This window comes from Chelonia mydas, chromosome 1, assembly GCF_015237465.2.
Source record: "Chelonia mydas isolate rCheMyd1 chromosome 1, rCheMyd1.pri.v2, whole genome shotgun sequence".
Lineage (NCBI taxonomy): Eukaryota > Metazoa > Chordata > Testudines > Cheloniidae > Chelonia > Chelonia mydas.
In genome coordinates, this window is record NC_057849.1 from 242,281,306 (window position 1) to 242,293,521 (window position 12,216).

General features: G+C 42.7%; 1 protein-coding gene across 1 annotated transcript in view; it reads left to right on the forward strand.

The window, feature by feature from the left end:
* Positions 1-11,362: 11,362 nt before the first annotated feature.
* The window catches only part of FGD4 (FYVE, RhoGEF and PH domain containing 4), a 179,276-nt gene continuing 178,422 nt past the window's right edge, over positions 11,363-12,216 (forward strand). Inside the window, exon 1 of the mRNA XM_007067470.4 lies at positions 11,363-11,829. Coding sequence (XP_007067532.2) covers positions 11,676-11,829 — 154 coding nt within the window. The 5' untranslated portion in view covers positions 11,363-11,675. The remainder of the gene's footprint in view (positions 11,830-12,216) is intronic.

Below are 12,216 nucleotides of genomic sequence, written 5' to 3' on the forward strand. Positions count from 1 at the left end.
TACAGGAAAAGTCACCTCAAAGGACCTGATCTCCACATAACATAATAGTTATTGCTGGATCTGGAAGATAAAACTACCTTGATGGAAAAATGGGGAAAGGATCTAAAACCAAACATCACTTTGAAACATAGGAAAATAGCCGAAGGAAGGCCAAAACCACATTTGCTTGGGTAACCATTAACAAAAATAAAGAATGTCTGTTAATGGGAGGTGCGCTGTGTGCTCTGAGGGGAGATAAAAGCTCTCAATTCACATAAATTCCCCTGCGAAAACTTAGGGCTCTCCAACAGAAATCAGTCCAATAAAAGATATTATCTCACCCACCTTGTCTCTCAGAACAAGCATGTGTAACAAATGTTGACACCTCAGTGATGAACTTCTAATAACCTGGCAAAAAATCTTGATGCGTTGAAGTTCTCATAGTCTCTTTATGGCTATCAAAATAAATTAATAACTCATACTTCACTAGTTATTCTTTATAAATCTCTTCATGAGTTCACCTGTACCCCAGCCAAAGTATCTAAGTCCAACAATAAGATATAGAATCTGATAATAAAAATGCACATATAATTTTCAAATTAGATTGTTACAATCATGCCATATTAAGAATGTTATTCATTTTGTAAAAGACTTTTATTGTTGAGGGGAAAACCCTTGAAGTTAGATTCTATAAAACAGGATTAAAAAGAAACCCACAAGGGAAAAAAAACTTCAGCTCCCATGCTTGCTTTATCACAAAAGCAGACTTTAATAAGAAAGAGACATTTAAGCATATTTCAATTAAATCTTATGATTCTACCCCTGAGGGGTTAGCTGTTGTTGAGTGTTGCTTATATCCATCAGGAATGTTGTGATAAATGAAGATGGGGGGAGAGCTCCCTTTTATGGATACTCAGCCAGCCAGTTAGCTATAAAACCCCTGTTAGTAGCTGTTCTCTACTTCCTTTCCTGTAAAGGGTTAAAAGGTCCATAGGTAAAGGAAGGGAGTGGGTATCTGACCAAATGAGCCAATGGGAAGGTGAGAACATTTTAAAACTGGGAAAAAACTTCCCCTTTGTCTGTCTGTGTTGTTATCCCGGAGAGCAGAGACAGGGCTGGAGCTATGTTGTAAAAGCTTGGGCCAGGTACGAAAATCATCAGAACATACCTAGAAACTACTCATTTGAAACCCCAGATATGTAAGTAGGTCAGGAAATGTCTAGGAAGACGCAAATAGTTTTATCTCTTTTATTTCTTTATGGCTTGTGGACTCCTCTGTGCTAACCCCAGGTGCTTTTGTTTTGCTTGTAACCTTTAAGCGGGACCTCAAGAAGCTATCTTGATGCTTAATCCTTGTAATTATTTTTTTTAAAACCTAGCAAAAAGCCTAAATTCCAGATGTATTTTCTTTCTTTTTGTTTTTAATAAAATTTATCTTTTTTAAGAACAGGATTGGATTTTTGTGTTCCTAAGAGGTTTGTGCATATGTTGTTTAATTAGCTGGTGGCAACAGCTGATTTCCTTTGTTTTCTTTCTCAGCTCTTCCCCGGGCGGAGTGAAAGGGCTTTGGGAAGCCCACAGGAAGGAATTCCCAAGTGTGTCTTCCTGGGTTCTCAAAGGGGTTTTTGCACTTGGGTGGTGGCAGCATCTACCCATACAAGGTCAGAAAAAAGCTGTAACCTTGGGAGTTTAATACCAGCCCGAAGTGGCCAGTATTAATTTTTAGAATCCTTGCGGGCCTCACCTTCTGCACTTAAAGTGCCAGAGTGTGGAATCAGCCTTAACAAATGTTGACTCCTGGTGCTAAGTGTTGCCACACTAGCTGATGAATTTAAAAAATGAGTCAAATTACCAGCGTAATACTGCAAGCCCTGTATGCCCAAAACTCCCATGAAGTTCAATGGGATTCTGAATGCAGAGTGTTTGGGCTCTATATCATGTTCTCCTACTCTCACGAAGAGGCGAAAAGAATAGGATTATGGGAGAAAAGATTACCATTGTGTTCCTAGAAGGTACGAAGCTCCTCCCCACAGCAAGGCACCTCCATCTGTCCAAATAAAAAGGACTGAGCAGTCTTGCTTTAGAGTTAGTCAAATACTACATGTTTGAAGGGGTCACTGTCCCCATAGACACACCTTTCTAATGCTTCCAACTCCTGCTTGCCCCAGGAGAAAAAGACCAAAGGAGCCCAGCTCTCTTACATGGCTGCCACTAGGCCACCCAACCAGCATGGTATTGCATTATAAGTTGGATAATTTGTGACCGTTTTCATGCTTAGGGTCTGATCAAAAGCCTTCAGTGGGCTTCAGATCGGGGTCCTAGACCATGATTGTGCAATCTGATCAACATAGGTCCCTGTGTTGTTGCAAAGCCCCATTAACTTCAGTATGGGTGCAGGGGTCCACCTGTGCAGCTCAGATTGCAGCATTGGGGTCAGACTGTTGAACATCTAATGCATTTCAAAAAGCAGTTGACGAATGATTCAAAGATTAATGTAAATAACTGAGTTGTCACAAACTGCAGTCATGCAACCTATGGAGCTGGAAGGTACATCAATCCATCGCACACAAATATCAGCAATCTCAGTGAAGCCCGATGTCACTGAAAAGGAAATGCTTTAATAAGTACCACTCCTGCTATAAAAAGTGTCTTATATCTAAGCACAATGCCAATTAATAACATATTTCTCTTGTCATCTTCTAACACTCTACACACATGAATTTATCATCGCAACATCCCTAGAAGCAGGTATTATCTCTTTCTTACAGATGGAAAAACTGAGGCCGAGAGGTTGAAGAGACACCATCAACTTTGAAAAATAAATCAGAAAAATTAGCTAAAATTAAGTTAAGGTATCACACTTTCTCCCTGAATCCCACTACCTATATTGGAGGTTCTACCATCATTTTCCTATTTTAATTTTTTTCTCTTCCCTGTTACTGTGTGAAAGACACACAAATTACAGGGGAAACTGACTGACTGAGCAGGAGATTCTCAAAAAGAGAGCACACTGCAAAAAGAGAGGAAAAGATTTCTCCCCCTCCAATGTCAGTCACAGTAAACTTGGTACTTGTAACAACAGTAAGTTTAAAAACAAATTCAGTCAGAAGTGTGATTTTTTTAATATATATATTCAAATGTCCCTTTAAGCATTTTGTCCACAGCCCCAGAAGTGAATCTGTATCAGAGGTGGGATTGGAATTTTGGAGTTCTTGTACCCCAGTCCTAGGCTCAGACCAGATCATCTTACACAGCTAGGCTTATGCATGTTCATGCTTGCATATAAAAGTTTTCATCATGCCACATTTCCATATGATAAAGGCACACCCATTTGCAATGTATAAAGCTTTGAAATAATCAGATACATACCATTTCCAGAAAGTATGGTTTCCAAAATTAGAGAGAGAGTCAGGCATATAGGGGGAAAAGTCTGGCTGTCAGTGAGCTATGTTTCTCTTAAAATAAGTAAATAAATAAAGTAAAAATAATCATGCTATTTTTAAATGCTGAATGCAAGTAATAAAGCAGGGATAGAAGCAGCTCTTGCAGTATCCTCACAACTTCTGCTCCAAATAATCAAATCTCAGTTCATACACATCTAGTCAATCCATGGAACATGGGTGAGAATGAAACGAACAAAAACAAGGATGGATGAGATTCCATAAGAAGATTTTTGCAAACACTGCAGCTGCTTTAAAATCACTATATTAAGTCACTATCAATTATTAATACCAATGTCAAACTTTATGCACAGGTACCATGCACCTCATTAAGAGAGATGCTAGGTATCTGACAGCTCTGTCATACAGAGAATGAACAAGGGTGCATAAGGGCTTCTGTGTCAGAAAGAGAACTGCCAGCAGAACAAAGAAATAAAGTTACAACAGGGTTGTGACCATGACATTTCTTCCAGAATTACTGTCTAATTAATGATGGTTTTTCTTTTACAAATAATTTGATCAGCTTGATGCTCTTTTAGTAACTTAGAGGAGAAGGAGATTAAAACCTCCACCCTGGTATGTGTAAAGTACAAATTCAAAACATTTTGTTCTATTATTTAGTTAGGTTTCTGTGCATACACCATATTTATTACATTATGTATATAGCACTGCAGATGTGCATGGCCCTTTAAACACAGTACCTACCCCAAGGAGTTTATTCATGCTCTCTGTAGGTATTGGACTGTAAAGACAAACTAGGGTAGAGGCTGGGATTAATTAGAGGACAAAACAAGGGAAAAGAGCAAGAGAGACAGCATTTAGTTTTTATAGTTACACGTTTCCATATGGTTTTTTCTCCTCCCCCTCCCCTGCAATATGGTGTCAACAGAAAATTGTTGGAAAGTTATGGGAGCATTCTTTTCTCTTTCCCCCTTCCCTCCACCTACGGGGCCTTATTGAAAGTCCATTGAACTCAAAGTAATGAATCCCAATGTAATAAATAACTTCAAGAGGACATTGGCACAGGACAATAGGGTCCAAACATGGGACGAGAAAATGGATCCTTACATAATAACTTGTAATATCTATGGGACATAGGCTGTCTTATGATGTATAAACCTAGCTCTTAGTGTTGTTGTGGGAGTACCACATCCATATTCAAAGACAGAATTCAACCCTAGTATTATAGTATACTATTAACTAGGGCTGTCAAGTGATTAAAAAAATTAATCATGATTAATCACGTGGTTAAAAAAATTGCACTGTTAAACAATAATAGAATACCATTTATTTAAATATTTTGGATGTTTTCTACATTTTCAAATATATTGATTTCAATTACAACACAAAATACAAAGTGTACAGTGCTCACTTTATTTTTATTACAAATATTTGCACTGAAAAAAGCAAAAGAAATAGTATTTTTCAATTCACCTAACACAAATACTATAGTGAAATCTCTTTATCATGAAAGTTGAACTTACAAATGTAGAATTATGTACAAAAATAACTGCATTCAAAAATAAAACAATGTAAAACTTTAGAACCTACAAGTCCACTCAGTCCTACTTCAGCCAATTGCTCAGACAAACAAGTTTGGTTACAGTTTGAAGAAGATAATGCTGTCCACTTCTTGTTTACAATGTCACCTGAAAGTGAGAACAGGCGTTCACATGGCATTGTTGTAGCCGGCGTCACAAGATATTTATGTGCCAGATTCGCTAAAGATTCATATGTCCCTTCATGCTTCAACCACCATTCCAGAAGACATGCGTCCGTGCTGATAATGGGTTCTGCTCGATAATGATCCAAAGCAAAGCCGACTGATGCATGTTCATTTTCATCATCGAATCAGATGCCACCAGCAGAAGGTTGATTTTCTTTTTTGGTGGTTCAAGTTCTGTAGTTTCCGCATCAGAGTGTTGCTCCTTTAAGACATCTGAAAGCATTCTCCACACCTTGTCCCTCTCAGACTTTGAACGGCACTTCAGATGCTTAAAACTAGGGTTGAGTGCTGTAGCTATTTTTAGAAATCTCACATTTGTACCTTCTTTGCTTTTTGTCAAATCTGCTATGAAAGTGTTCTGAAAATGAACATATGCTGGGTCATCATTCGAGACTGCTGTAACACGAAATATATGGGAGAATGTGGGTAAAACAGAACAGGAGACATACAATTCTCCCCCAAGGAGTTCAGTCACAAATTTAATTAATGCATTATTTTTTAACAAGCATCATCAGCATGGCAGCATGTCCTCTGGAATGGTGGCCGAAGCATGAAGGGGCATATGAATGTTTAGCATATCTGGCATGCAAATACCTTGCAACTCCAGCTACAAAAGTGACATGTGAATGCCTGTTCTCACTTTCAGGTGACATTGTAAATAAGAAGCAGGCAGAATTATCTTCTGTAAATGTAAATAAACTTGTTTGTCTTAGCAACTGGCTGAACAAGAAGTAGGACTGAGTTGACTTGTAGGCTCTAAAGTTTTACATTTGTTATGTTCCAAAAAAAAAAAATCTACATTTGTAAGTTACACTTTCACGATAAAGAGATTGCACTACAGTACTTGTATGAGGTGAATTGAAAAATACTATTTCTTTTGTTTATCATTTTTACAGTGCAAATATTTGTAAAGAAAATAATAATAATATAAAGTGAGCTCTGTACACTTTGTATTCTGTGTTGTAATAGAAATCAATATATTTGAAAATGTAGAAAAACATCCAAAATATTTAATAAATTTCAATTGGTATTCTATTGTTTAACAATGCAATTAATCGTGATTAATTTTTTAATCAGTTAATTTTTTTGAGTTAATCACGTGAGTTAACCGATTAATCGACAGCCCTAGTATTAACACAAGCTTTCTAATAGTGAAGTCCACCTGATTCCAGGCTATGATCTGACATAAAGCTAAAGATTTGGCCATAATTATGAAAAGTGGCTTGTGATTTTAGGTGTTTAACTTGAGATCCCACTAACGGGCCCTAATTTTCATAATGTGCTGAGCACCCACTGTCTGAAAATCAGACCCCTTTGTCTCAAATTGTGCATCCAAAATCACTAATCGTTTTAAAAAATCTTTGCTTTTGGAGTTGCTGCTAGCTCTTATTGCAAGAGGAGCAGAAAGGGGGCTGGGGGATGACATTTTCCCTAATTTAGGATTCTCTCCTTCTGTTCCAATTTATGAACATGACTCTGTGAAAGTTTGCCTTCACCTGAAGTTAATCTGTATCAAAGACAAATGCATTGATGGTATCTACATGTCAGATTTAATTGGGGATGGGACTTCATTAAACTGGGAGTGATGATGAAGAATATTCGGAGACTTTTAAAAAGAATATGGAACTTTGATAAATGAGAGTGCCATCCTGCAAGTCTTACCTAGTCAAATTGATTAGCAGTAATTACTTCCTCCAAGCAGAAATCTTTCAATAACAATATGGAGTAATCAGTACAGTCTTTCTCAACACGATTTCAGTAAAGCATAACCATATGCACAGAATGGACCAGATGTGACTCTGTGGAAGAAAAATGTGTTTAAGATGAAAATAGCAGCAGAGACCAATGTGCTATGAGGGCAGGAATGCTTCATCGAGATGATGAGCTTCAATTGTGTGCATAGATGTAGTAGAAAAACAAGCACAGCATTGCAACAGTCAGCATTCAACCTGTAGTCTTCCTTGTGGCAAAGAAGAGAGGAATTGGTTGTAATGAATATAATGATGATTCTTTGTTAAGGTTGCTGGACTCTGACTAGACCCTATAGTTCTCCAGGTCCCTAACAGCCACTTCTTTTTAATGTCATCACACAGGATCTAGCTAATTCCTGGCCTGGAATTCTTAGTCATGGCAATGACTGCTAACTATACTGCAAACCAAGCCACATCCCTGGGGCTGTATTCAAACTTTTATCCTCCATCATTCAAGGAGTCTCATTCCACCTTCAAAGCATAACTGCACTTGCTAATCATTCTTGTATATACCTGACAGTGCACAAGGTTCTGAATTTGGCAATATGTAAACCACATTTCTGCTGATGTTGTAATACAGGGTCCAAAGGCTAACAAGAGTGATTATTTCACATTGGATTATTCAAGACGGTACTTGTCACACCCCACAAACATGGTCAAACAGTATGAAATAGGAAATCTAGCTAGAGCATTAGGAGCAGTGTGGCATTTTGAACCTTGGAATATGAGGGACTAGCATAGATTTTTGTCCCAACAGCTGTCACCTCACCTTTCAGTGCTTCAATATTACACAAATAGGACACTTTAAACAGTGGATTATGTGGTTTGACATGACAGTTATGTGTGGCAATATTATGCTGTCGGGGTTGCCGTACTGTGTGGTACTCATCAATGAAGAGAGAAGCATGGTGCGCCTATGATTTTTTACTCATGATTCATACCACAGATGCTACAACCCTTTTTCACACTTAGATTAAGCTATTTTCATTCTCTTGCACTTACTTACACATGGTGGTGTAATTGGTTCAACTCCCAAGTCAGCATAGCTCCATTAGTGCTGTCCCCCACCTGTTCCCCTGCTTTTAACTACACTGGGCCACTCTAGCCCCCATCCAGTCCCAGGATCAGGGAGCTGCAACTTCTCCCCTCCTGAAGTGAGCCCATCTGCTATTAAGTGGCGTTGAGGATTGAGGTCACTGTCACTGTTGGCTATTCACTAATTCAAGAACCTGAAGTCCACCAGCATATGTCTCAGTTTCACACACCATCCTCAACTGCTAGATTTTGCATTTGCTTTCTGATTTAACTGATGTGTATACAAAATATGTTTCTACTTGCATGGCTCTCGAAGGCCTACCCTGCAGATACCCTTTGTGGAGGACTGCTGCTGCCATCAGAGGTTTTTCATAAGGAATGTGCAACAGAGTGCATGAGATCAAAGATGTTTGGTCTGATCAGTAAATCTAGTCAAGCAGTTCTCAAACTGTGAGTTGAGACCCCAAATGGGTCACAACACTGTTTTAATGGGGTCGCCAGGGCTGGCTTAGACTTGCTGGGGCTCAGGGCCAAAGCCCAAGCCTGAGGGCTTCAGCCCTGGGTGGCAGGGCTCAGGTTACAGGCCCCCTGCCTGGGGCTGAAGCCTTTGGGCTTCAGCCTTGGCCCCCCAGCCTGGGGAGGTGGGGCTTTGGCTTTGCGCCCCCGCTTCCCTCCAGGTGGCAGAGCTTGGGCAGGCTCAGGCTTCAGTCTCCTCCTTCTGGGGTCCTGTAGTAATTTTTGTTCTTAGAAGGGGATCGTGGTGCAATGAAGTTTGAGAAACCCTGATCTAGTCTATTTTTTGATATATCTACTTTTACTCTGTATATTTCCCCTTGGCTGGTCAGATTGTTGGTTCCACAGCATTCTGTTCAAAGGTCAGAATATATGACCAATGTGGCACCCAAATCTCTCAGCAGGATTTGGCTTGGCTGGCTACATATTTGACTATGGATTTTGTATACTGAGGATTCCATTTTGGTTTTACTATATATTGTTTGGGATTGTCAGTCCCCAAAAATAAATATTTATGAAATAATTTTTTTTTAAAATAAGAGACAGCCAACAGGCCTGATATTAAGTTGTAGGAAACTCACTGGCCTGCCAGCCAAACAAATGCTCTGACATACAAAGCCTACAAATCTGCAGTCCCCACAGGGTGAAGGAAAAGGCTCTTTGTGCTGTAATAATTTGTAAAACCTGATATTAAAGAATTACAAGTATTATCCTCTTTGGTATTGCTGCAACATAAGGATTTAAATATTGAAAAGTGGCCAGCGATTTGGGGTATCTCAGTTTTTGGGCCGCAAGCTTTTCCATGCTCCACACTGAGATTTCTTAAACAAACTGCAACCCTTACAGTGGTCATTTTTATTTTAGTTCCTGAAGTGTTGGCTGTGGTTTTGTTTTTTCAACTGGGACAAGCTTTGATTTGTTTTTTTCTAACTTTGAGATACCTTAATGGGGGTTGATTTTCAGACCTCTGGCTCTTAAAAATCACACCCCTGTAAAGTACTGAGCTGGGATCCAAACAAATCGCCAGTTGCTTTGGAAAATTTAGGGTAGAGCAACGACTGGCTTATACACAGTAAGGTGTTTGATGCGCCCTCAGGATCCCTTATTAAAATTGCACATATAGCTAGACGGGATACTAGGGTGATTTTCCTTATTCCAATGGAGGCACTCCCTCTCTGGATACTGCTGAGTCATCCCTGACAGAGATTACAGTCTAGATTTTTATGTGGCCACTATTATTGTGTTATCTGAGCATGTGACAGTCTCACACACACCTCATTTCAAATTACTCAAGCAACACTCTGTTCTATCAGCACTATGCTCTGCATATTTTCCATAAGCAAACATACACATTTCCAGCAAAAGGTACTAATGTATATTTGTATAGTTGTTTAAATGGGAATGTATATCACAAGTTAACAGAAAAAAAATTAATTCTTGGATATATTCCTGATACCTGGAAGTTACCTGCTAACAAGGCAGCATGGGGCCAACATGCAGCTTTGGTCACTAAAAAAATAATCCTGCAAAAATGGAAAAGTCAATCCCCACCAAATACTGATGCCTGGCTCAGTGATGCAGCTGACCCAGATCGGCTCTCCACAGAAAGGGAATGCCTGAAACATTCAAAGCAATTTGGGGTGACTTTTGAGAGATCTATGATGAATGTAGACCCTGAAGATAGATATGTCACTTCCCCTTCCCTCCCTTTATCCTAACCGTCTTCATTTACTTTGGATATTATGATGAATCTGATAGTTTGGCTGCTGTATTTGGACAAATTAATACAAATTATAAACAAATATATAAAAATATCTGGCGGGGTGACCTGCTGACATGTGACAAGGTAAGGCTCATTTCTAATAGACATGGAGAAATCTTTGAGGAAGTGGCATCAGAAATAAGTGGTGAGGGGGCGAAGGCAGTTTGTGGGGAAAGCAGAGTCTGCCTAGTGAGAAGGATCTGTGTGGGGATGGAAAGGTGGGGAGGGGATTGGAATCCTTGGGTATGGGAGAACTCCTCCATTTGCCTCTCCCTGCTGCCTAAAGGGTCTGCTGGAGCAAATTGGTCATTATTTCTTTTCACTTGCCCAGAGCTTCTTTGAGCTCCCCCAGGCAGGGATCTATCTGTTCTCGCTAGGAGGCTTGATTACCCAGGCTCTCAATACCTATATCGGACAGGTTTCACATGGTCTGAGAGCTTCCCAATCCACTGAATGCTAGCGTGTGGGTACGTGCATGTTCATGCATGCTTATTCTGTGGTCTCTAGCGAAGCCATCGATCAGCAGAGAGAGAGGAACAGGCAAGTCCAGGAAGCAGAAGATAAATCAGGAGGAACTGAAGCCGATACAAGCTCATGCCCCTGCTTCTCCGTCCTGCGGGTGGGAGCTTTGCGGAGTTGTAGCCGGGAGGAAGGAGGCATTTGTCTTTTTGTCTCTTGCTGCGCTAGCGGAGGGGAGGTTTGGAGACTAGCGGAGTCTGGAAGTTAGCTGACAGCAAATCAAGGGCACTTGTGTTTACCAGCTGGAGGATCAAAGGTTTTACCTGGGCAGGGTGCGTGCCGTGTGTGGGGGCAGGTGGCACCGCAGCTGCAGAAACACTGGGCTAGTGCTGCGGGAAAGGAGAGGGGGGCGGAGAGTTCCAGGCAGGTACTGAGAGACTGGCAGTTGCCCGAGTGCTTCCAAAAAGTTGGGGGTGGGGAGGATCCGACGTGCGGGGTGTGTCGGACGGGGGAGGGGGCAAGCGGGGCTACCGAGAAGTTGCTGGCGGAGGGGGAGGAGCTGCAGAGTTTCCATAGCGGCGTGGGTGGAAGCGGGTTGATTGCCTCCCAGGGGGAGGGCGCTGAGCGCAGGCAGGACTCACCTGACAGGTGCAGGAGGGAGGAGGAGTTACAAAGCCAGGGCAGGGCGGCGCTAGCTGGGCTGGTGCAGGGGGCGCCTGGGGTCCAAGGCCAGCGGGAGCTGCAGTGCAGGGACGGGGCGGGCTTTGCTGGGGAGGGTCCCAGCGCCGCTGGCTTCCCTCCAGCCCGGCCTCCGCAGCGCTCCCGGGCTGCTGAGCCGCAGCTTGGCGGCTCTTCTCTGCGGCGAGCGGGGGAGGCGCCGTCGGCACCGAGCCCCGCGCCCGGGCAGCCGCCGCAGCCCCTCTGCGCGAGCAGGTGCGATGCGAGCCCCGCTGTGCCCGGAGCGCTGAGCAGCGAGGCCGCGCTAGCTGCCGCCTGCGGGCCCCGGCAGGATGAGCGGAGCGGAGAGCACTAACTTCAGGCGCATGGCGATCCGGCGGAAATCCAGCCCGACCCTGCGCAGCTCGGCCCTGGTCTTTGCTGCCCCCGCTGCAGGAGGCAGGTTCTGCCGGCCGCCGGGAAAGGAGGCTCGGGAGGAAGCAGCAGGTAACAACCCGCGCGCGCCTCCCGGTTTTCTTCCCCCCCGGCGCTGAGCCTGGCCAGCCCGCCCGCCTGGCTCCCCTCTCCGGCCCGGGGTCTCCCTCCGCACTGACTGGCTGAGCGCGGGAGAGCCTGTCAAACTGTGCACGCTTTGGAGTGGCAGTGTGGGGCCCAGGATACTAGACAAGGGGGTGGGGAGTGAGGTAACCTCTCCTGCGGGACCGACTGCTGTTGGTGAGCGACCCAAGCCTTCCAGTTTACACAGAGCTCTTCAGGTCTGGCTCCAAAGCTTGCCCCTCTCCTCAGTAGAAGCTGGTCCAGGAAAAGATATTACCTCCCCCCCTCCTTCTCTCAGGTTTGGAATGTCTCCTTGATTGCAAGCAGTTTGGGGCA